The sequence below is a fragment of the Amblyomma mixtum genome, chromosome 7, assembly GCF_055824585.1.
Source record: "Amblyomma mixtum isolate Tamu chromosome 7, ASM5582458v1, whole genome shotgun sequence".
Classification (NCBI taxonomy): domain Eukaryota; kingdom Metazoa; phylum Arthropoda; class Arachnida; order Ixodida; family Ixodidae; genus Amblyomma; species Amblyomma mixtum.
In genome coordinates this window covers 22,509,458-22,537,214 of record NC_143018.1, presented here as the reverse complement: position 1 = coordinate 22,537,214, position 27,757 = coordinate 22,509,458, and the positions used below count along the sequence as shown (strand labels likewise).

The window sequence follows — 27,757 nt, the reverse complement described above, 5'->3', positions numbered from 1 at the left end:
AACCCGGGACCACCACTTCACCAGGGCAGTCGCTCTACCAATTGAGCTAACCGGGACGGCAAGCTTATGGTAGGGCGAGAGCGAATTGATCAATAACTTACATTTGGCTGTGTAGTCAACAGCCCAAATGTAGAAACGTTTGTTGATAATTTTAGAGCCTTTTCTATGTGAAACCCTTGTCGTTTTGGTTTCTTTTTTCGCATCATCGTTTGCTCTTGCATGAAGTTCGTGCGTATCTTGTTTTTCTATTTGTATCTGTGCTCATGCCCATGCTCATGCCTGCTTGGAGTCGAGCGACTCTGCAGTATTAAATAAATAAATAAATAAATAAATAAATAACTCGATGTGGGAACAGTGTTGATCAGGTTTGTTTTGTTGTTTCTGTGTCCCGAGCTCAGTCTCTTGTGGTTTGGTAAAGAGAACCTTCGTATGCTTTCAGAATTCTCCAGAGCATTGGAAGCAGGCAGACTGGCACGAGAAGCATCTGGCCTTCCACAGGGTATGTCTGGGCTGCATCGATTTTTCATATTCATTTGTACCTTGAAAATTGCAGCTGTTTCCAGCTTTAATGACCTGTGTCGAGTGCTTTGCTTAGTCGCAAACAGTGCAGTATGCCTTGCGCTGTTAAGCAGTCTTGCATCTGAAAAAGGAATTAGTACCACATGAAAGGGCAGAAGACTTGGAAACAATGAAGGAGATCATTTATTTTTTTCTGCAATGCCTCGCAGTTTTTTATTTTTTACAAGGTAAGTGAAATGCAGGGGCTATCACTCAAATGTTATTGACTCATTATCTGCAACCTCCGCCAAAATCATGGCATGAAGTGGCAGATGACAGTGTTTTGTAAATGCTCTTCTGCTCTTTCACGTCTGGAAAAAAGAGGGTCGCTTTGCTTCATTAATGGTGCACTGAAGAGGAATCTGAACAAGCATGTTTACCGCTGAAACTCTTATCTACACGTTCCGAGTGTTCTTGGAAACTTCGAATTATTGCCTTGTGCGGCCGATTTCCCTCATTTAAATCGGATTAACGTCGGGCTCCCGCCTTTCTTTTTTTTTTTTAATCCCCCGCAAATGGTGGGAGGAGGCGACCAACCTTTCACCCAGTCCCGTGGTAGCTTGCTGCTCTGCCATCGGCGGAGTGATACTTAGTGACCGCGAAAGCAAAGAGTCCACGCGTATCTTTATTTCCGTGGGCCTAATTTGCAGCTATGTGGTCTCTGATTAGACCTATTTATTCACGGAAACCTAAAAGAAACAAAATAAAAGAGAAAGCAAAGCCTCCACGGAGCTGGCTGAAAGGCACTCCATGCGTTGGTCGACTCCTCCCGCTGTATGCGGGGAATTAAAAAAAAAAAAGCGGGAGCCGGACGTTAATTCAATTTAATTAGGGAAATCGGCCGCACAGGGCAATGAATGGAAGTTTCTAAGAATGCTGGGAAATGTGTAGATTGAGTTCCCGTGGCAAAAAGAAGAGTTCAGATTCCTCTTCAGTGCACCTTTAATTTTGGGCTAAGCTTTTCGTGGGGCTTTTCTTTAATAAGCCGTACTGGTGTGACGAACGTAGAAGCGTGTTTATCTATAGTCTCCTTTTAAAAGCTGTTGCCCTGAAGATAGCCTGGCACTGTTTTGCATTGCAGAAATACCCGGAGAAGTTCTACTTCGAGGGCCTGCAGGACCTGAGTGGGCAGAGTCAGCAGCACACCTACCTGCCTGTGTACTTCGGCAACATCTGCCTGCGCTTCATCCCGGTAGGTGCACACCTGTCACCTGGGGTTTGTCAGCTACTACCGTATTTTCCGGTGTATAAGACGCGGTTTTTTTGTCAAAAATCTTGTTGGTGCGTCCTATACAAGGGTGCGTCTTATATGCGAATTTTTCGTTTTTTTTTTGCGAGTTCAGAAATTACTCAGGTTCATTGTCAAGCTTTTTTCACCGAAAAAATATCACTACCAATGATGCGGTAGTAACACGGTTAATACTTCAATACGGGGACCGCCGTGCGCAACTTTTTTTAGGTGAACTTTATCATGAAACGGCGGGGATGACGACTTCCAGAATCGCAAATACGCGGTCGTTTCGGAGGCGCAAGCAAAAGTAATGTGAAATTCCAAAAGATGGCGACAGTCGCGCTTCTCGCCATTGTCAAAACAAGCCAAGCCGGCGTTCTTTTTTAGTCATTCTTTGCAACTTCGCAACCGTGTATGTATTACGTCTGTGTTGGTGTCTTCGGCGTGTGTTTTCCACTACCTACACCTGTCGTGCTCTGTCTTACTACAGTATGCCACCGAAGTTGCGCAAGAGCTACACCGCAAAGTTCAAATTATCTGCGGTCGAGTGTGCTACTGAAAACGGAAATCGGGCTGTGGGCCTACGGAGCTACGGAGCTTTTATGCGATCAGATGAGTCCATCCATGGTTCATTTTGCGATGGTCGAGCAAGCGTGTTTAATTAACCCTCACTAGACTAAGTGGGTAAATTGGGGTGCGTCTTATGCACGGGTGCGTATTATATACCAACTTTTTCAATGAGAGCCTTCATATATGGCAGGTGCGTCTTATACACCGGAAAATACGGTACTTCATCCGCTTTGTAATGCATCCCTTCTATACCCTCTCTTTTCTGGAGCAGGCGAGCAAAGTGCCTCTTCTGGTAGCAGTTTCCTGCCTGTTCGTTTCTCATGTTCTTTTTCCCTGCGTCTTATCTTTGTGTCATAAATCCAGCTACTGATCATAAGTTTGCTTCAGCATACTGTCTTGGTTGGTGCAGGTGCAATCAAATCAGTCATGGTTTTCATGAGCAAACTCATCAGCGGTTGCTGCTTATTGTGCAGCTTTTTGAAAGTGTTCTCAAATGCTCACATCAACTTGTTCTTGCACTTCTTTAAATCTCTTGCCATCTTGTGTGACTTGCTATTGGAGGCTAGTTTGTTTCAGCGTGTGTTCTTTGTTTGTTTTGTTTTATTGTTTTATGGGGGTTTAACGTCCCAAAGCGACTCAGGCTATGAGGGACGCCGTAGTGGAGGGCTCCGGAAATTTCGATCACCCGGTGTTCTTTAACTTGCATTGACATCGCACAGTACACGGGCCTCTGGAATTTCGTCTCCATCGAACCCGCGTCTTTAGGGTTAACAGCTGGGTGCCATAACCACTGAGCCACTAGCCTATTGGTGCTTGTTTATCCCGCTGTCCACGAAAGGTGCCTTGAAACACTCTTGTCAGTTCTTTCACGTGTCTTTTCCAATCTATCTCCACTGTTTGTGTTTCCTGTTACGTTAAGGCGGCTTTTATTGTGTCATTGAGAATGAACATCTTCTGTCCTTGCATCTTCCGCATGAGATGAAAGAAGAGCATCAGATGAAGCACATGTTGAAAAAGCGAGTAAAACACACATTGCTGGCATGTGATTAACTGAGCATGAGGAGTACATGTCATGTGCAGCACTGCCTAGCATAGTTGACCTTCCAGTATTTGGTGGTCTTGCTAAGAGGAGAGAAAGAGCACTAGAGATAAACTAGAGGCAGAAATTGGAGGGTTATTAATTTTTAATGTTTTCTTCACCCCGTCCAGGTGATGGACATTGTCATCCACCGGTTCCTGGAGCTCTTCCCAGTGGCCACCATCTCAGTTGAATCTCTGCTCGACCACCTCGGCTGCCTGTACAAGTTTCACGGTGGGCGCCAAATTGTTCGCTCTTCATCGCTGCGTTCCTTGTCTTGCATTTGTACACCATGTGAAGGAGGAGAGCGTTTAATTTGCTGCAGATTGAGATCTTTTCTTGTACGGTAAAAGCTCGTAAATTCAAGCCCCGTTAATTCGGAAATTCAGATAATTCGAACTGCCGGCTCCGTCTCGGCCAACGCCCTTGCAAGTCTATGGCATTGAATGCTCTCTAATTTGGATGCTGTGGATCTCACACCGGTTAATTTGAATGAGCTGTCAAAGAGAGGCCGTGTCCAAGTATGACAGCGCAGCAAGAGATCGTTGACCTGAATTCCATGCTGCAAAGTCACCTGCTCACCTCTGACATGTGAAGAAGAAGGCGTGACGATGAAGGCCCCTGTCTCTGAGGACAATCTTACCTCTTGGTTTTGGGTTTGCTTTGCTGCGAAACCAACCAGCGTCAGCCAGGGTTCAACCTAATCCAGAATAGCACCGTCTCGGACTCTGATTGGCATGTCTCTGATGTTTTCTTCCACCCGTTTTTTTTTTCTCGCTACTTCGGCTCCACTGAGCCGTTTATTTTGCTTCCGTCTGTGTGGTTCCATTCCAATGCATTGAAACTGCACGCTCATCACGTCCAATTTTCTGTTTGTGCGGTGAAGTGTCGTCACGTGCAACAGTGCCGCTTATGATGGGTGTGAAGTGGTAACGGAGGAGCTTCACTGCGCCGCACCGTGAAGTTTGCAGGAAGTCCGTATAATTTTACCCCAGTTCTGCCTCGATGTTCCCGACAGTAGGTACAGTCGAACCCGGATATATCGAATTCGAAGGGGATCGGAAAATAGTTCGATATAGCGAAAATTCGATATACAGATATAGGCTAAAACTGCACTCCCGATCATAACAAATTGTGGCTTACCGTTTGGAACAGCCGCGAATCACATAGTATGGGCGCGCAATGTGAAAGCGCTTTATTTCGCGGAAAAAAAGATCACTAATTTTGGGCTGCTTTTTCCCCTGGGAAACGAAGTTCAAAACACTGGCCTCGATCTTCTCGAGACTGTCCAGGTGCGACAGCACAGTGCCTTCCATTTCGCCGCAACAGCGCCGAATCAGGCTAACGCTGACGCCAGTTCAGTGGCTGCGCACGGACGCGTTTCTTCGACAACACAGTTGCCCTCGTCGTCGCTGGAGTCGGCGTCTTGAACGCCAGCTACCGCTTGAACTTCGCTGTCAGCGTTAAAGTCCTCAACAGTCACTTCGGACGGAACGGCGCCGAGAAAATTGGACAAGTCGCGAAACGCGTCGTCCAAGCACTCATCGTCATCTAAATCTTCCGGACATTAATCTCCGGCCACTTCAAGGCCTGCCTTGCCAAAACAGTTGGCTACTGGGGCCTGCTTCACGTCGCGCGTTGAAACACAGGCACACACACAAAAAAAAACACGCGAGGCGCAGATGGAGCGATAAGAGCGAAGCCTATGCGAGCGGCAGTCAACGCGGCTGCGAAGGAACGACAGAGGGAAAAGAAAGAGCAGGGAGAAAGATCGGCGCTCTGGGCTTCGTTTTTAAGCATGAAATGCTTTTAGCCCCCGTTGTCGGCAGTGTAGTGACGTCACGCCGAGACCGAGAGCCATCATCCGGGCACTGAAATCCAGTCATCCGGGCACTGAAATCCAGATATCCGGGCACTGAAATCCAGTCATCCGGGCACTGAATTCCAGTCATCCGGGCACTGAAATCCAGTCATCCGGGCACTGAAATCCACTCATACGGGCACTGAATTCCAGTCATCCGGGCTCTGAAACGAGAACATCCGGGCACCGTACGAGACTTAGCGAGATTTAACGAGACTCCGTAAGCCCTCCTACGCGACCGGCATGCAAGCGCTGGTTGGTCTCCAAACGAGACAAAAAATAACTGCTGCCAGTGCCTTCTCAATGTTTATCAAGATATCAGTGGAGCTGTGGGTTTGATAACGCACGGAATTATAATTTCCGATTTCTAATAACGCGTGCAAAAACCACATAAATTCCATGTTGCAGTTCGTTGTCCGGGGGAGTGTTCCTCCCTTCCTTTATGGTGCGGTTCGGGTGTCCACCGAGATGACATTAGGCCCATAAACATTTCATGCTTACTCTACTCTCGGTTACGGGAGAGGCAGAGATTTTTTTTTTTTTCTGAGCTCTCTCTTTTCCCCAGACCCAGGATGTGCTCTTTCTCTTTCCCCAAGAAGTGTGGTCGCTGCGCGTCTCCATGGGCGCTCTCTCTTCGTGGTACAGGAGGAGAGGAGGAGTGGGAAAGCTCGCGCCGGTGGGGCGCAAAAACGGGGAACAAAAAAAAAAAAAGGGCCCTGCGCCTGCTGACTGCAGAGTGAGTGAGTAGAAACTTTATTGATTTATAAGATTTAGCCTGCGGTGGAGGTCTTCTTCAAGTCTTCTCTTCAAGTCTTGAGGTTGCCTCCTTAGCCTTGGGTGGTCCCCTAGTCCAGGGCTCCACTGAGTCTGGCCACCTCGCTTGCGTGTGCTATGAGTGCCCTTTGGGCCTCTAGCTCGCAGCTGGTGAGCCGGCTCTCCCATTGCTCCGCACTTGGTGTGTCGTGTTTGTGGAACGATATGTTTCTGTCGCATTCCCATGTTATGTGGTATAGTGTTGGCCTCGCTTCGCACCAAGGGCATGTGGCGCGGTATTGTGTCGGGAACATCTTGCTTAGTATATATAAGTTGGGGAAGGAGCCTGTCTGTAGCTTCCGCCATTTTGCGGCTTCTTCCTTGCTTAGCTCTTTGTGTGGTGGGGGGTATTTGTATCTTAGCCCCCTGTATAAACTTTAGTGTTTCAGAGTACCCAGCCCCTAGGCTAGTCCAGAGCTCCTCCGGGGCTTGTGACCCCCCAGCTCGGATAGTAAGCCCTCGAGCTAGTTCGTCCGCCCTTTCGTTGCCCCAGACCCCCGCGTGGCCTGGTATCCAAAGTATGTTATGTTTCTCTCTCCTCCCCGAGGGTGTCCCCTCGCTGAGGATCCTGAGTGTCGTTTTGCCTACCCTTCCTTTTGTGTAGTTTCGACACGCTTCTTGTGAGTCTGTTAAAATATTCAAGGGTCTCCCCTTTCTATCCCCCTCCCTCATTGCTAGGGCTATCGCTATCTCCTCCGCCTCTGCTACATTTGATGCCCTGGCCGTGAGGCTCGTTATGTGTTCTCCCTGGTGGTTGACGACTACCGCCACCATTTTATGTCCTCGTTCACCATAGTACGGGGAAGCGTCGGTGTATACCGTGCTGTCCCTGTGCCCTATTGTTTTTTCATAGTATTCTGCTCTGGCTCTCCTCCTGCTGGCATGGAGGTTTGGGTCCATGTTGCGGGGGATGGGTTGTACGCTTATGTTTCTTCTTAGTGCGTCTGGTATGTTTGCCCTGTTGTTGTGATGGTTCTCCGTCTCCCGACCCAACCTAGTCAGAAGTGCTCGTCCGGTTCTTGTGTCGCTGAGTCTTTGAAGTTGTGCCTTTATTTGGCATTCACTCAGCTCTTCAAAAGTGTTGTTTAGCCCTAGTTGCATTAGCTTCTCGTTGGACGTGTTCCTTGGTAGATGTAAGGCTATCTTGTACGCTTTGCGAAGGATAGCTTCTGCTTGCTCTCTTTCAGCTTTGATGGTTACGTGGTATGGTAGTGAGTATGTTATTCGACTGACTATCAGGCTGTTCACCAGTCTGATTGTGTCTTCTTCCTTCATGCCATGCCTTTTGCTGGCTACTCTATTTATCATTCGGCCTACTTGCTCCGCCGCTTTGCGTAGCAGGCTGAGTGTGTGGCTGCATTTCCTGCTACCTTGCAGCCACATACCGAGTATTCTTATCATTCTTTGTTCCGGTATGTTCTGCCCTTCTAGTTTCACCTCGAGGTTAGCCTCTGTAGGGTGCCTTCCTACTCTGAGAAGTTCGGACTTTTCGGTGGAACACCTTAGTCCCCTCTTCTTCATGTATCCTTCAATGCAGGTGGCTGCCGCTTGTAGACTTTCTTCTTTGCTTCCTAGCGAGCCTTCGCTGGTCCATATGGTGATGTCATCCGCATAAATTGCGTGTCTGATTCCTTGTATCTGGCTGAGCTCTTTGGCTAGGGTGATCATTGATATGTTGAAGAGCACTGGTGATATCACTGAGCCCTGTGGAGTTCCCCTGCATGGTGTTTGAAAGACCTCGCTTCGTAGGTCTCCCAAACCCACCGTTGCAGTTCTGTTTGTGAGGAAGCTTCTCACGTAGTCGTGTGTTTTCTTTCCGCAGTTGGTGGCGTTGATGCCTTCCATGATTGCTGCGTGGGATACGTTGTCGAAGGCCCCTTTGATGTCCACGGCCATGACTACGTTTTCCCCTTTGCTTGGCATTGTTTCTAGTACTTCTTCTTTGAGCTGAAGCAGCACGTCTTGGGTCGATAGATGTTCCCTGAAGCCGAACATGGTGTTGGGGTACCATCCTCCGTCTTCTAGGTGTCTTTGTATTCTTTTAGTGATGATTCTTTCGAAAAGCTTGCCCAGACACGATGTTAGCGAGATAGGTCTGAGATTTTCTATCTGCAGTTTTTTGCCTGGTTTGGGTATCATAACAACTTCCGCGTGTTTCCACTCTTTCGGAACCGTTCCCTCTTCCCAGAGTTTGTTTAAGTATTTTGTGAGCTGTTCTACCGCTTCATCGCTGAGATTTCTTATCAACGAGTTCTGGATCTTGTCCGCCCCCGCTGCCGTGTTCTTTGTCGTTGCCCTTATGGCTTGAATAACTTCTTCTCTTGTTATCGGTTTGTCCATGTCCTGGTTTTCTTTCCCTTGGTATTCTCCTTGGTAGGCTTTCACCTGTTCTTTTCCGTAGCATTTCTCTTTTACTGCTAGGATTAACTGCTCCTCCGTCCCTTCGTATTGGTGGATCAGTCTTTGTATCGATTTGTTACTTTCTGCTTTGTTCTGGCACCCTAGGCACGTTCTGGCCGTGCCTAGGGTGCCATTCAGTGTTGTGCTGAATTGTTGCCATCCCTGTCTAGCCAGTTGTGTTGCGTATTCTTCCGCTCGCTGGGTGATTTCTGCTATCTTCTTTTTTAGTTTCCTGTTAAGCTTCTGTTTCTTCCAGCGTTTGGTCAGGCTTTTCCTTGCCTCCCATAGGCCGAGGAGTCGTTTGTCTACCTCTGGTGCCTGTTCTGTGCGGTTAACTTCTTTGGTATATGTATCTCTTATTTGTTTAAGTTTTTTTTATTTATTTATTTATTTATAGATACTGCGATCTTGTACAGATCATAGCAGGGTGGGACAAAACAAAATACAAGCATATAAACACACACAAATTCACAACATTTACAGGCACTTTTCAAACAGAAGTAAAGAATTTTGATTAACAGTCTCGCTATTAAGTTTATTCCAATCAGTAATTGTCCTCGGAAAAAAAGAATATTTAAAGCAGTTATTTCGCGCGTTCAAAGGGGTGATTGTTAGTGCATGCCTTTGTCTCGTGTTATAACCTGAGGAGTAAGAAAAATAATTAGAGGTATCAACTTTATAATGTCCTTTTATAAGCTGGAAAAAAAACTTTAGTCGACAAACACGATTGCGCTCAGTGTTGGCTCCATTCTTCTAAAGACGTGATGTCGCCTTTGATGCTTTTGCAGTGGGTGCGGAAAGCGTCCCAGTCTGTCAGTCTTGCCTTGCCTATTTTCCTTCTGATGCTTTCGGCTTCAATGGCCACTCTGATTATAAAGTGGTCGCTGCCTAGGTTCTCCTGTGTGTTTTCCCACTCTGCTTGTTTAGCTCCTCTGACAAAGGTTAGGTCGGGACACGTGTCTACGCTTACGCTGTTGCCTTGCCTTGTGGGTTGGCTCTCATCCGTAAGTAGCTCGCAGCCTGTGTTTTCTGCTGCTGTACATATGCTCCGCCCTTTTATGTCCTCTTTTTTGCTGCCCCATTGCGGGCTTTTCGCGTTGAAGTCTCCTGCTATAACTAGGGTGTTCTGCCCTGCAAGTTTCTTTGCCTCCGCGAAAAGCTTGATGAAGTCTCCCCTGTTTTTAGGTGGGCTATATATGTTTATAACAAAGGTGCTTTTTGCTTTCCTTTTCCTTTTGGGAATTATTTCAGTTATCACGTGTTCTAGCTGTGCGTCTGCTATTTCCCCATGATTTATTGCTGTTATTTTGTCGCTAATGAGTGTTGCTGTTTTCCCTTTTTCCTGGCATGAGTAGCCTCTTAGGGTTGGGGTACAGTTTGTTTCTTGTAATAAGATTAGGTCTGGTGGGGTTCCCCTAGTGCTAATGAATTGCTGCAGGAGCCCCTGCTTGCGCCTGTAGCCCCTGCAGTTCCATTGCCAAATCTCTAGTTGTTGTCCTCCTGCCATGTTGCTGTGTTGCAGCTACTATTGTTCCCTTGGGTTTCTGTACCGAACCTCCGCTCATTAAAGAGGCGGTCTCTGGCGTCGTTTAGTGTTCTCTGTGTTGTTTGATTTTTAACGTAATTACGGAAGCTCTGGTCTTGCAAAGCTATCTTCTGGCTTAGTTGTTGCATTTGTTGCTGCATTTGTTGTTGCATTTGCAGCATGAGTGTTTTTAGGTCTTCCCCTGCCGTGTTTGTCTCCCCCATGTTTTGTGGGTTCTCTATAGTTTGTGGTGGTGGTGTTGCCGTTCTCACTGGTGAGAAACCTGTTCTCCGTATCTCCTGTAGTTCTGCGATTAAGTCGCTGATCTGCTTTCTTAGCTGCCTATTCTCCTTTCTTATGTTGTTGATTTCTGCTCTTAGACTTTCGTTTTCTGCCTTGGTGTCTGTTGTGTTGTTTTCCTCGTGCGGAGCAAAAAGTATTTTGGGAGAGCCGCCTCCCCAGCTTACCTTAACTCCGCCGCTTTTCTTCTGCTGCGTTTGCTGCTGGCCGGCCGTGGTCTGGCTCGCCTCGCCTCGTCCCCGGCTCTGGCTCCGGTCCCGGCTGTTGCTGCGTCCCCTGGACTCGCTTCCGTAGTCAGGTTGTTTCTCCTGGTCCTCGTTCCGGAACCAGCGTGGTCGTCGTCCTCCATTTCTGCCTTGGCTGCGGCCGCGTTGCTGCTGACCCCAGGCTCGTAGCTCTCCGAATGATTTTAGTCGCTGTGTGCATTCCCTTGCTCCTGTGACATGGGAGCCCTTGCACACGAGGCACTTCGGTACGCATTGGTGTTGCGTCTCCGGATTTGCTTGGCCGCATTGCCTGCACGCCTTGCTTTCCGGGTTTGGGCATACATCTGCTCGATGCCCTTGCTGGTAGCAGTTGTAGCATATCTGCCTCGTTGGTCTATATGGGTAGCACCACATCTCTCCCCCGTAGAGCAGGACTTGCTTGGGAAGGATTGGGCCGCTGAAGGTAATGACTGCTGTGCTGGATCTCCCTAGCATTCGTGCCGCCAAAATCTTCACTCCGTGCGTTCTTGTCCTTAGGTTGGCCTTTAATTCTTCTTCTGGGGTTCCCGGGTCTACCCCGTGGATGACTCCCCGTAGCGTTCCCTCCGGCGCCGCCACGTGTGCCGTGACTTGGTAGCTTCTTCCACCGAAGTTGAGCTGCGCTATGTTTCTGACTTGTTTGGCTGTCTCTTCCTTATTCGTGCTGACGATTATGATGTTTGAGCCGTTGCGCAGCCGGATTATAAGGTCTTCTGCCTTGCATCCATGCCCGGTGGCTGCAACCACCGCTCGCGCCACTTGGTGTGTTTGCAGCTCTCGCACTGCTAGTCCCTTTGGCCTCAGGATCACCTTTAAATCTTCTTTCGGTAGGGGAGGGAGTCTCCTCTTCGGCGCTCCTTCCCTCTCGCCTTGCTTGGTTGTGCTTTGTTTGTCGCCTGTGCTTTTCCCTCCGCTTGAGGGGCTCGGATCCCCCGTCACGTGGCCTGCCGTCGCTTCCTGGCTCTTCCGTATTTTCTTGTGCCGCCGTTGCGACATGCCTACTGTCCAGTCTGAGTCCGAATCGTATTTGCGACTCGCCTGCGCTGTTTTTGTTAGGGTGCTGCCTCCCGGGATTTGGGTGTTCACCGTCGGGCCCTGTACGTGGGATCCCCCGGCGGTGGCGTCTCGTTGGTCTTCCTCCATTCTTTCTTGGGTCTCCATAATTCGGTTTGCCAAAAATTCATGTCTGGCATGGATGTCTTGCGTCTGGGCCATCTTTCCGCTGCCTCCGTCGCCTGCCGAGGTCGAGGAGTCCGCGGAAGTCGCCGCCCGTGAAGCCTAGTCGCTAGGCCTAGCGTTGGCTTAGCTCATTCGTCCACGAGGTTGATCTTCAAGACCGGATAAATCCAAAAATATTGGGCCCACCGGTTTGAAAATGGTGTCCTCGTGGTCCGCTTCTCTTCCTGCGTCGCCTCCCACCAAAATTTTGGCAGTTCCGCTGAGTTGACCGGGCCAAAAAGCCCAAAAACTGCGGAGCACATGTGGCGTATGTCCGCTCGTAGTGGTAGAGGAACGCACCTCCGTCCTGACTGCGGAAATGTTCTCCGCTGAGGCGGCTGAGGACCGGACAGGAATGTCTTTGGGGAAAGCGCACCTTCCAGGGGCGCGGCGCGGCGTTCGATATATCCAATGTCCGGCGAAAATGGAATTCGATATACAACGCAACTGTCCTATACTTTTACATAGTATTTTCAAGGGGGTAATCTGTGTGTTCGATATAGCCAATAATTCGAAATATGCGGGTTCGATATATCCGGGTTCGACTGTATACAGTGAAACATTGATGGAAATGTGACAGATAGTCACTGCCGTGCTATTCCCATCTCAAAATGAAACTACCGTTGCCCAACCTGTCACCAAATAAATTTACTGTGATGCAAGCAGTTCTTGACAGTTTTTTCAGGTCATTTGATAATTAGAACATTTTTTCCCGAACCGTTGAAGACCAAATTAGCAAGCTTTTAGTGCACAAAAATAACGTGAGTTATCCGTGTTTATTCTGTACCTGCAAGACATTGGGCTTGCAGTGAAGAGGTAGAACTGCAATTTTCGGGCATGTCTTTCATTTGTTGACTGCACTTTTTCCAGTGAAACAGTTTTTCTTCCTGTTTTCTTTTAGGAACTTTTTTTCCTCACAATTTATGAAAGGAATGGTTGTGTCAAAACTGCTGTGAAGTTGAAAGTCTCGTGCCCATTTCAGCACATTTCCTGTGCAGTCTTTGAGTGGCTGTATTCTGCCGTGCGTGTGGTCTATGATTTAACCCAAATTTAACCTGGGGGAAAACATTCCATATTTACTATGCTGTGTGGCAATTCAGGGTGTGGTCAAGTGACAGCTATCTTGTATTTGCATTCACAGAATACTCAGTTGAAAGTGAACTCTATTGCTTAGTATAACAGCTGCACTTGTGCTAAGATATTTGAGCATGTTCAGGTGGAGCTTCAAGCGCCAGATGAAAATCAAGGTTGTTGCCGCCTTACTGGTGGCGCCAACCGTACACCAGAGTGGCAGGAAAAGCAACGCCACGCACTCTCCACCTTTGCATAGTTGCGTCGACAAACACATTTTAGGCTGAAAGGCATTGCATTCATCTGAGGGAAGGAGTGTTGTTATACACAACAAAATATGGTACTCAACGAAATCTTTCTTCTTGCACAGCAGTGGCCTGCGTGGTTTATTGCCGTTGGATTATCTGATCAGTACTTGGAGGTATTACTGTGCGGCATATGTATGGAAGGAACCGTGTTCTTAGGTACACTGTTTGGTTCTCCGACAGAACTGTAGATGATATCCGTCACAAACTGCGAGTTTTCAGGCCAGCCACTGACAGCAACCTGCATTTTGCAGACCGGCCACTGACGTACCTGTACAACACTCTGCACTACTACGAGCAGAAACTGAAGGACAGGCCTCTCCTGAAGAAGAAGCTGGTGGCCGCAATCACAGGTCTGGTCGCCTTTTAGTTTTATTTTATTTAAAATTTAAGAAGGGTGTTGCTGACCTGGGTTGTACAGGCAGCTGTTGTGTTCAGGCTAAATTGTGCAGGCAACTATTCATAATGATAACTGTTGTCAAGACCTTGCGGTTTATAAAATTTTGTAACTGCAGTAGGTAAATAAAAGAGCAATTTCTGCAGTGAATGCACAAACACTGAACTTATGACATTCCTAGTGATTCGAACTACCCTTGGCATACATCTTGAAATTGACTGCCTTGCATTTGTAAATGTGGCAAGGGATAGCGAATGTTTTGAACTGGAAGTGCTTCCAGCATATTTTAGGCATTGGTAGTCACAGGAGCATTGCACTCATGATGCAGTATGTTCCCAAATTATTGACACTGCTGTTGTCTTCACTAGCTTTAACCAACCAGTGCGGCGACTCTATTCCATTAGTTGTAGGTTACAGCTCACTATCCAGCTATACGTTCACTCATAACAGCCCATCTCAATTGCGTCAGCTACTATGATTGGCTGTGATTGTTATTACCCTGCAGAACTGTTGTTAATATTGGCTGTCATTTTGCATCTGGCCCCAGGATCGCTGAAAGAGATCCGGTCGGGCAACTGGGCTCTGAGCGAAGCCTACATCAGCTACCTGCAGCGGCCAGCTGACGACACAACCTGGATCCCTGACCTGGACTACTACATTGGGCTGGTCGCAAGAATGGCCGACAGTATCCTCTTGCTGCTTACTATAGCCTGCCACCATCCTGGTGCACCTGAACTGTGTATTCAACTTGCAAATTAGGCAGCCAGGCTTTTTGTTCCTGCTGAGCACATTTTTAACTCTCCAATTTTCACTTCCTGCAATTTGAGGGAGACAGGGCAACATTGACGGTGAGCTGAGACCTTGTGACGCATTACCAACTAGGTAGTTAGTTGATGTCTACTTAGGGCAGCTAGTGACCGCTGATCCGGATCATGAGAGGGAAATAACTATAAGAATAAGAATGGGGTGGAGCGCATATGGCAGGTTCTCTCAGATCATGAATGCCAGTTTACCAATACCCCTCAAAAGAAAAGTATACAACAGCTGTGTCGTACCGGTACTCACCTGTGGGGCAGAAACGTGGAGGCTAACTAAGAGGGTTCAGCTTAAGCTAAGGACAACGCAGCGAGCTATGGAAAGAAAAATGATAGGTGTAACGTTAAGAGATTGGAAGCGGGTGGAGTGGGTGTGGGAACAAACACGGGTTAATAACATCCTAGTTGAAATTGAGAGGAAGAAATGGGCTTGGGCAGGGCATGTAATGCGAATAAGGCAAGATAACCGCTGGTCCTAAAGGGTAACGGAGTGGATTCCAAGAGAAGGCAAACGTAGCAGGGGGTGGCAGATAGTTAGGTAGGCAGATGAAGTTTGCGGGGATACAGTGGCCGCGGCTGGCGAAGGACAGGGTTAGTTGGAGAGACATGGGAGAGGCCTTTGCCCTGCAGTGGGCGTAGTCAGGCTGATGATGATGATGAGTTCGTTGTGCTAAAAATGGGCGCTTACCTGTTTGCATTAAGTTTGACGCTAGCTGATCTTTACTTCACCTCACAGGTAGTTTACAGCACTAAATGCGATGGCAACCGGAGCCAATAAGAATGGTGTGCGCTCCATAAACGTTCTTCTGTGTCTGTCGTTTCCCGACTGGTGGCTCCATCTCTGGGGAGAAAGGAGTACCAGTAGTCACCTGCTCTCTCTTCGCAGCAAGCGGTGTTTAGTGGCTCATCGACATTTCTTGTTTTTTTTTGGTGTGAAGCGGTTCAGGGACTTTCAAGCCCAACTGCTCCACTTGCTTAGGAGACAGTGCACTCTCAACGGATGGTGCACAAGAATCACGACAGCCTCGGTGGACATCATGTTTCCGAATGGCGGTGCGCCACTTCGCAGCAGGCCTCTGCAAAGCTGTGTCCGTGCGAGCTTTCTCTGTTAATTTAATCTGTGATTGAAACGCTGCCTGTATTTAAAAAACACCAGCCCGAAGTACCTATTCAGTTACTTTATTAATTGTTGGAGAGTAGTTCTACACTGCTCAGATATTCAAGGGACTCATTTGTTGTGTTTCTACAGCCAATTGGAGAAGAGAGCTGTTGGTTCCACTCTTTTGAAAACTGCTTGTGAGATAGAGTATATCTCTTAGCTTAAGACCTGCTGGGTATCACAATGATTTCTAGGTGACATGAAAGCTTTGCTTGCTTTTTGGGATCATATAGCAGCAATCTGGCGCTGACAGGCTGACTGTAAGGGAAAGACTAGAAAGGAATAGTGAGAAGGTTAACGAGGAAAATGTTTCTCTTAGCTTCCTTGCATGGGGAAGGGAAACAGGGCAGGAATGTAAACGGTTGAAATAAACCCCTAGGCCTGTTACTTTTGTGTTGCTGACACCAATTATTTCATTTCCTCTTGTTGACATACTGCGAAGAACAAACAATTTAGTAATGCGAACCACGGATTGACATGCTCCTATCTCTTATTCAACAAGTGCGTGAACTATGAGAAAACTTCGAATGCTTTTTGATAGATTTTGTGTGTACTTGGCTGTTGGTGTTTTTTTTTCCTAGCAGTGAGCACAGTTTTAAGCTCCTTTTCTTGCCTCTGACCTGCGGACAGGTCAAACTGCGTAACACTTCGGATGTTCTGTCTGTGGTTCGGGTCGTACAGAAGTGTTGATGTAGGCTCACCACTTCAGCCATGAATAGAGATGCGTGAATGCACTTCTCATGCTTTGGCACACAGGTTTGTTTGTTTTTTGATGATACGACTCTCGTAGTGGAAATATTTTTTGCCACCCCTTGAGATTTGTATCACTGAGATCCTGCTGCATTCGGTGTTCAAGGCAGAATTAAATCAGTTTGTTTGTTGGTTCTTGTGAAAAAAAAAGAAACACAAACGTGAGGCTTCCAGCTGTGCGCCTATCTGTGAAAAAGATGCGTTGTTCTCCCTAACGACGGATCGCCCGAACAGCCGTGGCCGGCAGGTCTCCGTTCCCGCACACGGACTGGCGTTTCAATGAGTTTCCCAACTCGGCCGCTCATGCCTTGCACGTGACTTGCATCGAGCTCATGGCACTGCCTGTTGCTGCTGCCGTGGTTGGGAATGCCTTGTTGGACGTGGTGCTGAAAGGGTGAGTGTTGGGAACTCATCCTTTGCGCTGAGCATCGGAAGGTCATCATGCATGGTGGAGGGGGAAATTGTTTATGTACAAAGGCAGTGCTGGCGAGTGCTGCTAAATTTTGGTTATTATCACAGTTGAGCTATTATCAAGTTTTCATTTCGTGTGGCAAAGCTTGTAGCTAAACGGGCGCTTCCGTTATAATAATGCGTTAAGAAGTACTTGCTGTCGGGCTAAGTGTGGGACATCTAAGGTAAATAGGTCAGTGTTGAACAATGCGTTGAATGTTCACCGAGATCACTGTGGCTACCACAGAGTCTGAAATGTTAATCTGCAAAACTTTTAAATTTATCTTTGATCTTCTTGTTGCTGACAGTTTTTGAGCAAGTAGTGCATGCTGTAATGTGTGGTGACACCTTCGTACAATACAAAAAAAAAGAATGTCACGTTAGTTTGTTTCCTCGTCTCACCCTTGAGTTGTGATGCTGCACTATGGCATTGAGCTTCAAGGGCTCTTGAAAAGGACATTTCTCTATGCAGGAGGGTTTTAGCAGGGGGCTTCTTTATTGAGCGCAAACCTAAAAAACTGCAAGCATGTCGTCATGTTGCTCGAAAAATTTCACAGGCCTATATTTGAGAACCACAGGATTGGAGAATAGTGCCTCAACCTTTAAACACATATACGCAGCCCTTATTGGCTCAGTGCAGAGATAATGGTGGTATGTCAGGCGTCATAGAGTGACAGTGGTTCAGATGTCTGTTGACAGGATACAGCTGCTAGCATTGCTTCCCTGGCAGCATTGTAAGGCGCTGTATAGCGTGGGCAATAACCTTTGTCAGGAGGCTTGGTTTTGCATATGGGGCTGGCTTAAATCGCCATTATATTGTATTTTAAAAAAACATTTTTTTTTCTTCCTATACTAGGTGCTTTGAGCGGGACATTTTGCTTTCCAGTAAACTGTTTTAGAGGTGTAATAATGTTGGAAGTGGCCGGAACGGTGTTCTAGACCGATGCCAACTTTCAAATTGCCACTCGTAATGTGATTTCTTGTAAGAATGGCCTCTTCCTCTCACTCATTTGCCAGCATAAAACCTGGTGATTTGTTAGCTCCTCAAAGGTGACCACTTCTGCAGGCAGCTGCTTTCTGAAGCCACATGTGTTCGTGAGCGTTCTGTCCCTATTTCAGTTCTGAAATTTGCCACCATTGGCTCATTTCGCCGAATTAAATTTTGTAGTAGTTGGCTCTAGGTAGATGGTCGTTACTTTGAGTTCAGAAAAGGCGAGTGTAGTCTGTTTATGCATTGCTGAGTTCCTAAAAAAATTTTAATGTTTTGTTTTATTCCAGACACACTGTGCTTCCACGTGGCAGCATTGAGAACTGGATGAATGCCATCGGACTCATCCTCACTGCACTCCCCGTAAGTCCTGTTATTGCTCCATACACTAGTGGGGCAGCCTTCAGAATACAGCAGCATCGAATAACATCAACTGCGGTGTTTAATAGAAAAACGTGACCTCTTCCATTTCTTTTTTCCTGACAGAATTAAGAGTTGTTTTCCCGCGTGCATTATGCATTTATGAGCTTGGCGCATGATAGCCTTAGCAGCTTATGCGCCATTAAACCCAACACAACACGCATTATGCATGTAAGCTCTGTGTAAGGTCTGATGTGTTGATAGTCTGCAGAATATATATATTGCAGCAGTGCAAACTTTGCTAGCATGAACAAAATTACATTCTTAATTATAGAGACAATGAAAAGTGAAGTACCCTATTTGTTGAGGTTATTCAACAGTTTTGACTTCTTTATTTTCTGCTGTACCGTCTTAATTCCTTTGTCTTGTTTATACAGTGGAACCTCGATTATACGACGTTCAGGGGACCGCGCGAAACCGTCGTATAATCCGGGTGTCGTATAATCGAAAATCAAAGAATGCGGCCAGTGGCGCTCGGCCTTGCGCCGAAAACTGTTGACCGGCTTCAAGCCCGCGGCAAGTACGCCAATCAGATTAAAAAAGACAAAACCCAGCATTTGTTTGAAACAGATTTGCAAAAAAATCTTTATTACCGTTTAAAAATATCGGTATTTTTTTTTTTTTTGCACCTTTGCCTAACCTCGGCGCATCAACTTTCTTTCAAGGGCTGCCACGTCTGGCAGTAGGTCGCCAACATCGTCGCGCGCGCAAGCAAAGCGCCGGATGTTGTCGACGCTCTGCAACACGTCCGCATAACTAGGAATGGGAGCGCAAACCTCTGCATCGTTGTCCACTTCGGAAGTTTTATCGTGGGGCACAAGCATCCATTACTTCCATTACAAAAAGCGCCGTGGACGCCGCTGTACTCGCTTGGGCGAGCGCGGCCTCGCCCGCTTATCTGTTTTTTCATCAGCGTCGGCTCCTGCAGACCCATCTGTTGCTGGGACGCGCGTCTTATCTTTTCTCTTTATCTTTCCTCTGATCTTTTAACTCTCCTCGGCAGTGGTGGTGGCTTGGCTCACGCCAGTAGGCGGGCCCGTGCGCTTTCCTTTTCATCCTTCTCTCAGTCGCAACGACAACACGCAGGCCGCGCCTCCTTGGGACTCCGACTGCACAGGCTCGACGAAAAAGAGAGCAAGTGCACTTGGCGGCCTCGGCAACGCTCTCTTCCGCGCAAAAACGGGGGTGCTTAGATTCGCATGCAGTTTTTTTTTTTTCAGAAATTTTTTTCCGAAAATAGGGGGGGTGCTTAGAATCGCGAAAATACGGTACATCCCGGCCTGCGTTTGCTGACGGCCTTTTTTGACGGACGGTACGAGCCAGCCGTCGTACGAAGCGGGGTCCTTCTAAAATTTGCGTCGTATAACCGAGGTTTTTAATGCATTGTCTCTATGGGGGTTTTGCCGGGACCGCACAAATTCGTCGTAAAATGCGGGTCGTCGCATGACCGGGGGACGTATAATCGAGGTTCCACTGTATATCGTGCTGCCTCACTCGACTCTATACTATGCGCCTTGTGGCATGTTCTGTCTCCAGGAGCCGTACTGGGCCGTGCTCAACGACCGCATCCTGTCGGCCCTGCAAGGCCCCTACCTGGCGACGCCATCTGGCAGCAACCAGAGCATCTTCCAGCTGCTCAGCTTCTCGTCCAACCACAGCAGCATCACCGAGGTGCAGTGCTGCTACCTCATGGCGCTGGTGCACGCCGTCTGGTACCACGCCAGCATTGGCCAGATTAGCCAGATTCCACAGTGGGTACCCTTCTGTTTGGTAATAAGGGAGTAATTACTCATTGGCATCCACCCAAGCGCAGCCATACGGCTACAAAGGAAAGCTATACAGCTTTCTCAGAAACTTCGTAGTTAAAGAAAAATTCGTCCTGCCGCTTGCCGTCCTGCAGCTTGCCGTCCCGGTTAGCTCAGTTGGTAGAGCGACTGCTCCGGTAAAGCGGTGGTCCCGGGTTCGAACCCCGGACCAGGCCGAATTTTTCTTTAACTACACGAAGTTTCTGAGAAAGCTGTATAGCTTTCCTTTGTAGCCGTATGGCTGCGCTTGGGTGGATGCCAATGAGTAATTACTCCCTTATTACAAATTTACTCCACCTTGGGGGATTCCCCTAAAACATTTGACCAACACTGTTCCCACTTCGAGTTATTGATCAATTCGCTCTCGCCCTACCATAAGCTTGCCGTCCCAGTTAGCTCAGTTGGTAGAGCGACTGCTCCGGTGAAGCGGTGGTCCCGGGTTCGAACCCCGGACCAGGAGGAATTTCTTTAACTACAAAGTTTCTGAGAAAGCTGTATAGCTTTCCTTTGTAGCCGTATGGCTGCGCTTGGGTGGATGCCAATTAGTAATTACTCCCTTATTACAAATTTACTCCACCTTGGGGGATTCCCCTAAAACATTTGACCTTCTGTTTGGTGTACCCATTTGTTTGTTTGTTTTTTTTGTTTGTTTGTCTGTTAGTTATTGCTGTTGGGTTGTTGAGGGTCACTGATGTGTTGTGAACCTGTGGGTACATTAAGGGCCGGCTCATTGTGTGTTCCAGATGCTCACTGTCTGACCTCAGTGATTTTTGATGAAAAAGCTAGAGAACCAGGTTTAGTAGCCAGTAGAACTTACCTAATTGTCAATGTACAGTCTTTGTCAAAAGTAACCAGGCTGCATGGTTTACTTCTAGCTCATGCAGTGGAGCTCTTACAGCTTCGCTGAAGCTGAAATGGTCGTTAAAGGTAAGGACTGGGGGTCTTCTTATCTTCCAGCACCTTTTGATCTTAACGAAACCCACGAGGGCTCCACTATACAAGCTAGAAGCAAACCATGCAGCCTGGTTACTTTTGACAAAGACTGTACTTGGAAGCAGGTTTTGGAGGTGTTGAAAGGTGTTGAGAGGCGAATCGACAAACTAGAAGGTAGCTGGAAAAGCGGAAAATAGCCATGAGTGTACCCAGCAGCAAGGTTAATTCATAGAATCTGTGACTGCAGTTGAAAAGTCACTTCCTCTCTTACAGCAGTCTCAGAATTTTGTTTGGCGCCGAAGTTTTGTAATAAATTAGAAACAGAAGCACGCCTGGCAGTACAGCCTTCTGATCTTCTAGCTGGTACGTCGCTGTACACGTTAGTAGGAGCCGCAAGAGTGGCGGCTGTTTCCTCATGCACCGTAAGGTTGTTGCTCTTCAAAACACAGCTAGTTGGACTGGTTAGTTTTTGATCAGCTCTTGACTATTACGCACAGAGCACACTACGCATGTCAAAATTACATTTGATGGAGGGGGTTTGGGGAGTGCAAATTGGGCTGTTTGGTTTTCATCATTTTGGCTGTTTTGCATTAGGCGCAGTGCACTGAAAAAAAAAAAAGAAGACATGTTTAGCTTATCAAAGGCGATGGGCTGCATGTAACATACGCCTAGAGATGGAACATCTCAGTTTATTTACAGATGAGAGAGTCCCAATGGGCACTGAACCTCCCCTGGACGTCCTGGGGACATTCCAGGACGTCCAAGGGACGTTCAGTGCCCATTGGGAGTAGTATGAGAGTGACACATATCTGATATATACACAATTTACATATGCTTCCTTCCACCTCTGAAGTGCATTCTGTCTGTCCTCTTTAACACATAAAATAAGCATTAAAACTACAGAAAGAATAACACCCTCGGAAAAGACCTTTGGCATGGTGTCTGTCATAATGCCAAGTATTTTATTCATGTTCTTGTGTTTGTGCAGTGCAATTAGTACAGAGCAGTCGGAATGATGTCACTTTGAATTTTCACACGTAGAGGTGCTATGTGAGCAGTGACATTCAGTATTGTTAGCAAAATCCGCTCTGAACCATCTAAATTCATTGTATGCAAATTTGGGAAAAAAACAAAAAACAAAAATGGCCACGGTCATGAATGGAAGAAAGGACAACAACATTGAGGGACTTGCTTGAATTTAGGTAATGCTGTCAGCGTACTTTGCGCTTGCAGGTAAGCGCATTGAGGCTTACAAATATTTGCAGCTTTGGTTCTTTTTTCTTTTTGAATGGTTGAGTTGTTCAGGCCTCCGTTTTCGGCTTTTTTGAAAGGGGAAGGTGTTGTTCTAAGCCAGTGTTCCTGTTTCCCAGGATCATGCGTGACCGGTTCAAGCCTGTGGTGAAGACCGAGGAGCAGTTCCTCTTCCTGTGCCATTTGGTGGCTCCGTTCTTCCAGCGCATGGGCAGCGAGAGGTCACGCAACGTCATGGACGTCAGTGTGCACGCCCTCTATCTCTCCTCGTTCTTGTTTTGTAATTTGGCTTAATCAGTGTGCAGTGTGGTAGTTAAAGCAAACTCTTTACCGCCTCAAAGTGGAGGTACAGTCAACTCTTGATAATTGAACATGTCAGCGGTTTTAAACATGCCAACTCTTGACTAATGAGGCTTTGCTTATGATCTAAATGAATTCTCATAGACAACTCGAGGTTTTTCTCTCATGAACTTCAGGTTATATGTACTAACCGAAGTGAAGAGTACTAATACTAAGGCTTATGCTGAATAAGGACCTCTCATCAAAAATGAATTCCTTTTCAACTCACTTGATTTCCCTTGAACTTCAGGTTATAACCGAAGTGAAGAGTACTAAGGCTTATGCTGAATAAGGACCTCTCATCAAAAATGAATTCCTTTTCAACTCACTTGATTTCCCTTGAACTTCAGGCTATACTAACCGAAGTGCTAATACTATGGCTTATGCTGATTAAGGACCTCTCATCAAAAATGAATTCCTTTTCAACTCACTTGATTTCCTTTGAACTTCAATCTATACTAACCGAAGTGCTAATACTATGGCTTATGCTGATTAAGGACCTCTCATCAAAAATGAATTCCTTTTCAACTCACTTGATTTCCCTTGTTTCTTCTGAATGCTCGCACTCGTGGTAATAGTGTCTTGCCATTATTCACTGTCGATGACTGCGATGATTACTGTGCACAAAAGGATACAAGCTGATTTTTTTTTCTTGCATGTTTGTCCTGGTGAAGCTGCATCTATTGTCTAAAATCTTTTCCTTTTCTTTCCAGATCACAATGGAATTGTATGAAATGCTGGAGAGTGTCGATAAGCACTGTGAGCAGCTGAACTACATTGATCAGATCACCGACCTCTTGTATCCTTTTCTCAGATATTTGCAGCTACATTTGCATCAGTGTCGTTATTTGTGCCTGCTACCTTCACAGTCTTATTAAGAAGTGCTGCAGCTAGAAGTACTAAGTGTATAAATGCATATTTATTTTAATATAATATAATATAATATAATCACCATCAAGCAGTTCATTATAGCATCATCAGACTTGCAGCGTTATTTACTGACAGTGGATATTGCACTGAACTTGTTTCTGCAACTCGCATGCCACAAGCTGTCTTCGAAAAGAAGGTATTTTTGGCCACCCCTTTTGTTCTTAATAGCTGAGAGCAACAGACAGCATGTAGTTATTGGCTTCAGTAGTCACTCATGCATCGTGGACACTTTTGTCCCCAATAGTGTGTGCATGTCCCTTTTTTCCGTGTATTTTTTTTTCCATTCTTCTTTATTTTTCAGTTAACACATTTGCGTTTGCATCTGTTTGCCCCTCATATGTAGGAAAATATTTTTTCCATAGCGTTAGCAGTGTGCTGATTTCCTGTCGCTTTTATGCACATGAATGTTTTAATGTCTGTGCTCGAAACTAGATTCAGTACGCTGTGTCAAAGCAAGGCGTCTCTTTCAGATCAGCCCATATTTGCTCAATACAGCAGTAAAAACTTTTAAATGTTGCTTTTTGCAGACTGCAGCACTGAGGGTACACCTTTATCAAGGTCGTGATAAAAGGAACAAATAAGTGCACAAGTGAAATAAGTGAAATCACCCCACTGATTGCGTTTTTTTTTCTATGTGCCTCATGTAACTCCCAGTACATATAGACCTCCTTCACCCCGCGACGTCACGGAGATGCGATGGCGCTGATGGTAGTAGCGACTTTGCGTGGTAGGCAAAACAGGTTCCGCCTGCCCGTGCCTACCGCAGCTGCCGCAGCTACCGGCGGCTGCATCGTGGCTGCGCACAGCAAAAGCAGCATGTACTGAGCAGCTGCGTCGCTGTTGCATCCGCGTAGTATCCTAAGACGGAAAATTAGAATAGCCTTAATAGGTTTCTCGCATATAAATACCGCATTGGGAAACGGGCTGCGGTGTTAAAAGCGTGAAGTCTGGGTGTTGACCGGCGCTGCCAGTCAACGTACTTTATAGCAGGGAAATTGCCGTGCTCATTCATCTGAACAACTGCATGGTACGCTTAAAATTGTGCAAGGAAAAGAAAAAGCATGTATGTAGCTGCGCACGTACCGCATTTACTCGCATAATAGGCGCACTCGCATAATAGGCGCACCCCTAGTTTGGGCGCGAAAAATCAGATTTTTTTTTATTTCCGCGCATAAAAGGCGCACCCCGAACTTGGCACTGTGATTAGTACTGTATTTACTCGATTGCAAGCCGACACCTCGCCACCCCCCCGCTCCCCAGTCTTTATTTTAACAAAGCTTTTGCTGAACTGACTACTAGTCCTCACTAGTGCCGCTGCGGACCCACAACACGTACAACGACATCACGTAGAACAGCCGCACACAGTTTTCAGGGATGCTCACTTTAAGCGTCTGTTTGGAAAGCTTCATCTCCAGCCGGAAACGTTCCCGACTTAGGCCCGCGAAAACCTCGGCGCTTGGAGTCGCGTACGAAAATTTAGGGACGCCGCAGTCGCAACTGCCCCACTTCTCGGCCATGTCGTATTTTCCGACCTGCCGCACGCTAGCCGTGTAGCTGTTAAGGTGCTTGGCCGTCGAGCTAAAACAGCAACGCTCCGCGGCAAAGCCATAAACCACGATGAACTATCGCACTACCGCAGATCCCGGCACTTGACAGCAACAAAAAAAAACAAAAAAAAAAAACGAGCTGGAGATGCTGATGGCGATATGGATAGCGAAAGCTCGCTGCGCGGCGGAGGAAAACGTTGATGATGATGATAAGCTCTAAATCGGGCGCCCTCCGTGGGTGGCGTCTGGAAGCTCCTGTGCGCGTGTGTGGCCTCCGCGATCAAGCGCCCGTTGCACGCAGCCGGAGCCGATCGCAGAGGCCTCGGCGCGTGCATTCCGAAGGCTATTCCTGCGTAGGTCGTGGAAAGTTTCGGTGCGGACCTTACACGGATCTTTTTTTTTTTATATTTTCTTCGGGAAAACGGGGTGCAGCCCGTACACGAGTGCGTTTACGTGGTGCGTTCAATTTTGAGAGTCGAAAAATTTTCGGAAATTTTACCCCGCGTAATAGGCTCACCCCGAACTTTGAGCCGGATTTTCTGGAAATAAACTGCGCCTATTATGCGAGTAAATACGGTATTTATCACCTTGAGCTGATGTGCACGGGCGCCGGCAGGGTCACTCTCCACCAAGGAGTGTGTTATTTTGTTGATCGCACAGCATGTTTTAACGTGTGTAGAAGCTATACGAACGTATAATGGCGTGTTTTAGGGCATTTGGTACATACTTCAAACTATTTCTTAACATGACCGATATAATTATTTGATTCTAGTAGAAAGAAGTCTGGTAAGTTGTGACAATCTTGCACGGTCACATTGGCATGCTTCGAACAGCGTACTTTAAGTGTGATAAAAGCCATATGCTTTTCATTGCATCATGCATATGTCATAAGCTGCTTCATGAAGTAGCACACGATTGCGAAGCCTGTTTGGAAAGAAGCAATCGCAGACGGGCTACCAACAGAGGCACGTAGCAAGATTGACAGGGGATGAGGCAAAGAAGTGTTTTTTTTATTGATGCATGAGATATGTAACCAAATTTGGTGCAAATATGAAATTGCTCTGCTAATTTCAGTAATGCATTTTATTTTCAGCTATACCTGGTAAATTTCTTGGATAATTACAATTAGCACCCTCGTCAAGTCACCCTGAGTCTTGAATTCTTAAGTAGAAAGTGCGGAAATTTTTTATGCCAGCATGTTCCCAAAGGCCTATTCTCTATGCTGGCGGTATTAGTACTTCTTTTTTTAGATTCTCAGTACCTTTCTTATAAATATAACTAGCATACTACTGCTCCTGTAGGAAAAAAATCGAGAGATTTATTGCATTCATCAACGTCTCTGGAATCGTTCGCGACAAATACAATCATTCTATTTCCATTCGTTACAAATTTACTCAGGGGTGAGCGATGCCAATCAGAAAATGTGGTAGATCACAAAACCTTTAAGTGTATTCCCTTGCTTATGGCCTCTTCGCTTTCGTTTTGGTCAAAGAAAATGCGGCACTGGAATCAACGAAACCTCTGATCCCTGTTCTTCGTAGTGATACTACCATTGTGGTGCTCCGTCGTCGGAAACCCGCAGAATTCGCGACGTGCCAGGACCATCAGAAAACTCATTACCTCACAATTTTGGACGACCACAGATCTAAAAACCGTAATTTCATGAATTTCTGCTGAATATTTTGCTATAATTTTTCGTAACCAAACAGAAGACCCAGGGCTAGGAAGGAATATAATATCAGGAATCCAAACTTTTCACTTTAACCAAATCGACAGTTTAAGAAGGGGAGAAGTCGCCCTGGCTGGTGCCTGATCTGACGGCTAAAAACAGCGGTTACGCGAGACAGATGAGATCGGGACACGATCGACGCATTCCCCAATTTTCGACATGTGTGTCAACAGACGGTGAGCGCACGTCGGCTCTGCCAAAAAAACGCCAGTACTTCCCTCACCACTGTCCGGATGTAAAATCATTCTTGCTAGTGCAGAGTGTCAAAAACATTACTGTATCCAATGCCTAGGGTAGAAACCAACGGCAGAAACGCTTTCTAGCCATAATACAATACACTGTGGCGAAATACGCCGTACATGGCCAACGCGAGCCGGTGTACTTCGAGGAATACTAAGTTGAAAGCATCAACCATTGTTATGATTCTCAGAAACTCAAAACGCGCCTTCAAGCCTTGAAAACCGACGCTGCATCACCTCAACTCGACGCCACTCCCTTGCCTCTTGCCTACCACGAGCCCGTTCGCGACTGCAGCGCCACCTCGCTTATTTGCAAACATGGAGGAGGTCTATAGCCATGGAACTTGTGAAAAACCAAAATGCATGCCAACAGGCTTCTTTTTAGATATTTCGAAATTTCTGCATGAGTTTTCTAGATAGATTGGCTCTTTGCATTCGGATTTTGTCCTTGACGAGAGTGTGGTGAAGGTACCACATCAAGTACATGTTCACCGGCGACTCCATCAAGACCGAAATCGAGAGGAGCATCCGTAACCTGCGACCAGCTCTTCAACGTCGGCTGCGGTTCATCACTCACCTGAACATAGAGGAAACGGCGGCTGCCTAAACTCTTGGAAAACTTTTTCACGTTCTCATAATTCAAAGATCATCTACACATTTGGCCTCTGAGTCTATCAGCTTTTTATGGCATGTTTGCCTCGTGTGTATAGAGGATTCGTTATGGACCACGGAAACGATCATGGAATTTCTGTTCTCTGTGCCAAGCATGGTGAGAACATGTTACTTTGCCAGTGCTGGCAGTATTTAATAAACATGAATGTTTCTTGGCT

The 27,757-nt window shown here is 46.7% G+C and overlaps 1 protein-coding gene across 2 annotated transcripts in view; it reads left to right on the top strand.

Moving 5' to 3' along the window:
* Positions 1 to 27,757, top strand: part of MED23 (mediator complex subunit 23) — a 59,981-nt gene extending 32,224 nt beyond the window's left edge. For both annotated transcript variants that reach the window (XM_089551917.1, XM_089551916.1), the window contains 11 exons: positions 440 to 499; positions 1,640 to 1,750; positions 3,569 to 3,671; positions 13,430 to 13,528; positions 14,120 to 14,257; positions 16,531 to 16,690; positions 18,025 to 18,097; positions 19,691 to 19,905; positions 22,263 to 22,383; positions 23,196 to 23,281; positions 27,396 to 27,757. In XM_089551917.1, coding sequence (XP_089408043.1) covers positions 440 to 499; positions 1,640 to 1,750; positions 3,569 to 3,671; positions 13,430 to 13,528; positions 14,120 to 14,257; positions 16,531 to 16,690; positions 18,025 to 18,097; positions 19,691 to 19,905; positions 22,263 to 22,383; positions 23,196 to 23,281; positions 27,396 to 27,534 — 1,305 coding nt within the window. In that variant the 3' untranslated portion in view covers positions 27,535 to 27,757. The remainder of the gene's footprint in view (positions 1 to 439; positions 500 to 1,639; positions 1,751 to 3,568; positions 3,672 to 13,429; positions 13,529 to 14,119; positions 14,258 to 16,530; positions 16,691 to 18,024; positions 18,098 to 19,690; positions 19,906 to 22,262; positions 22,384 to 23,195; positions 23,282 to 27,395) is intronic.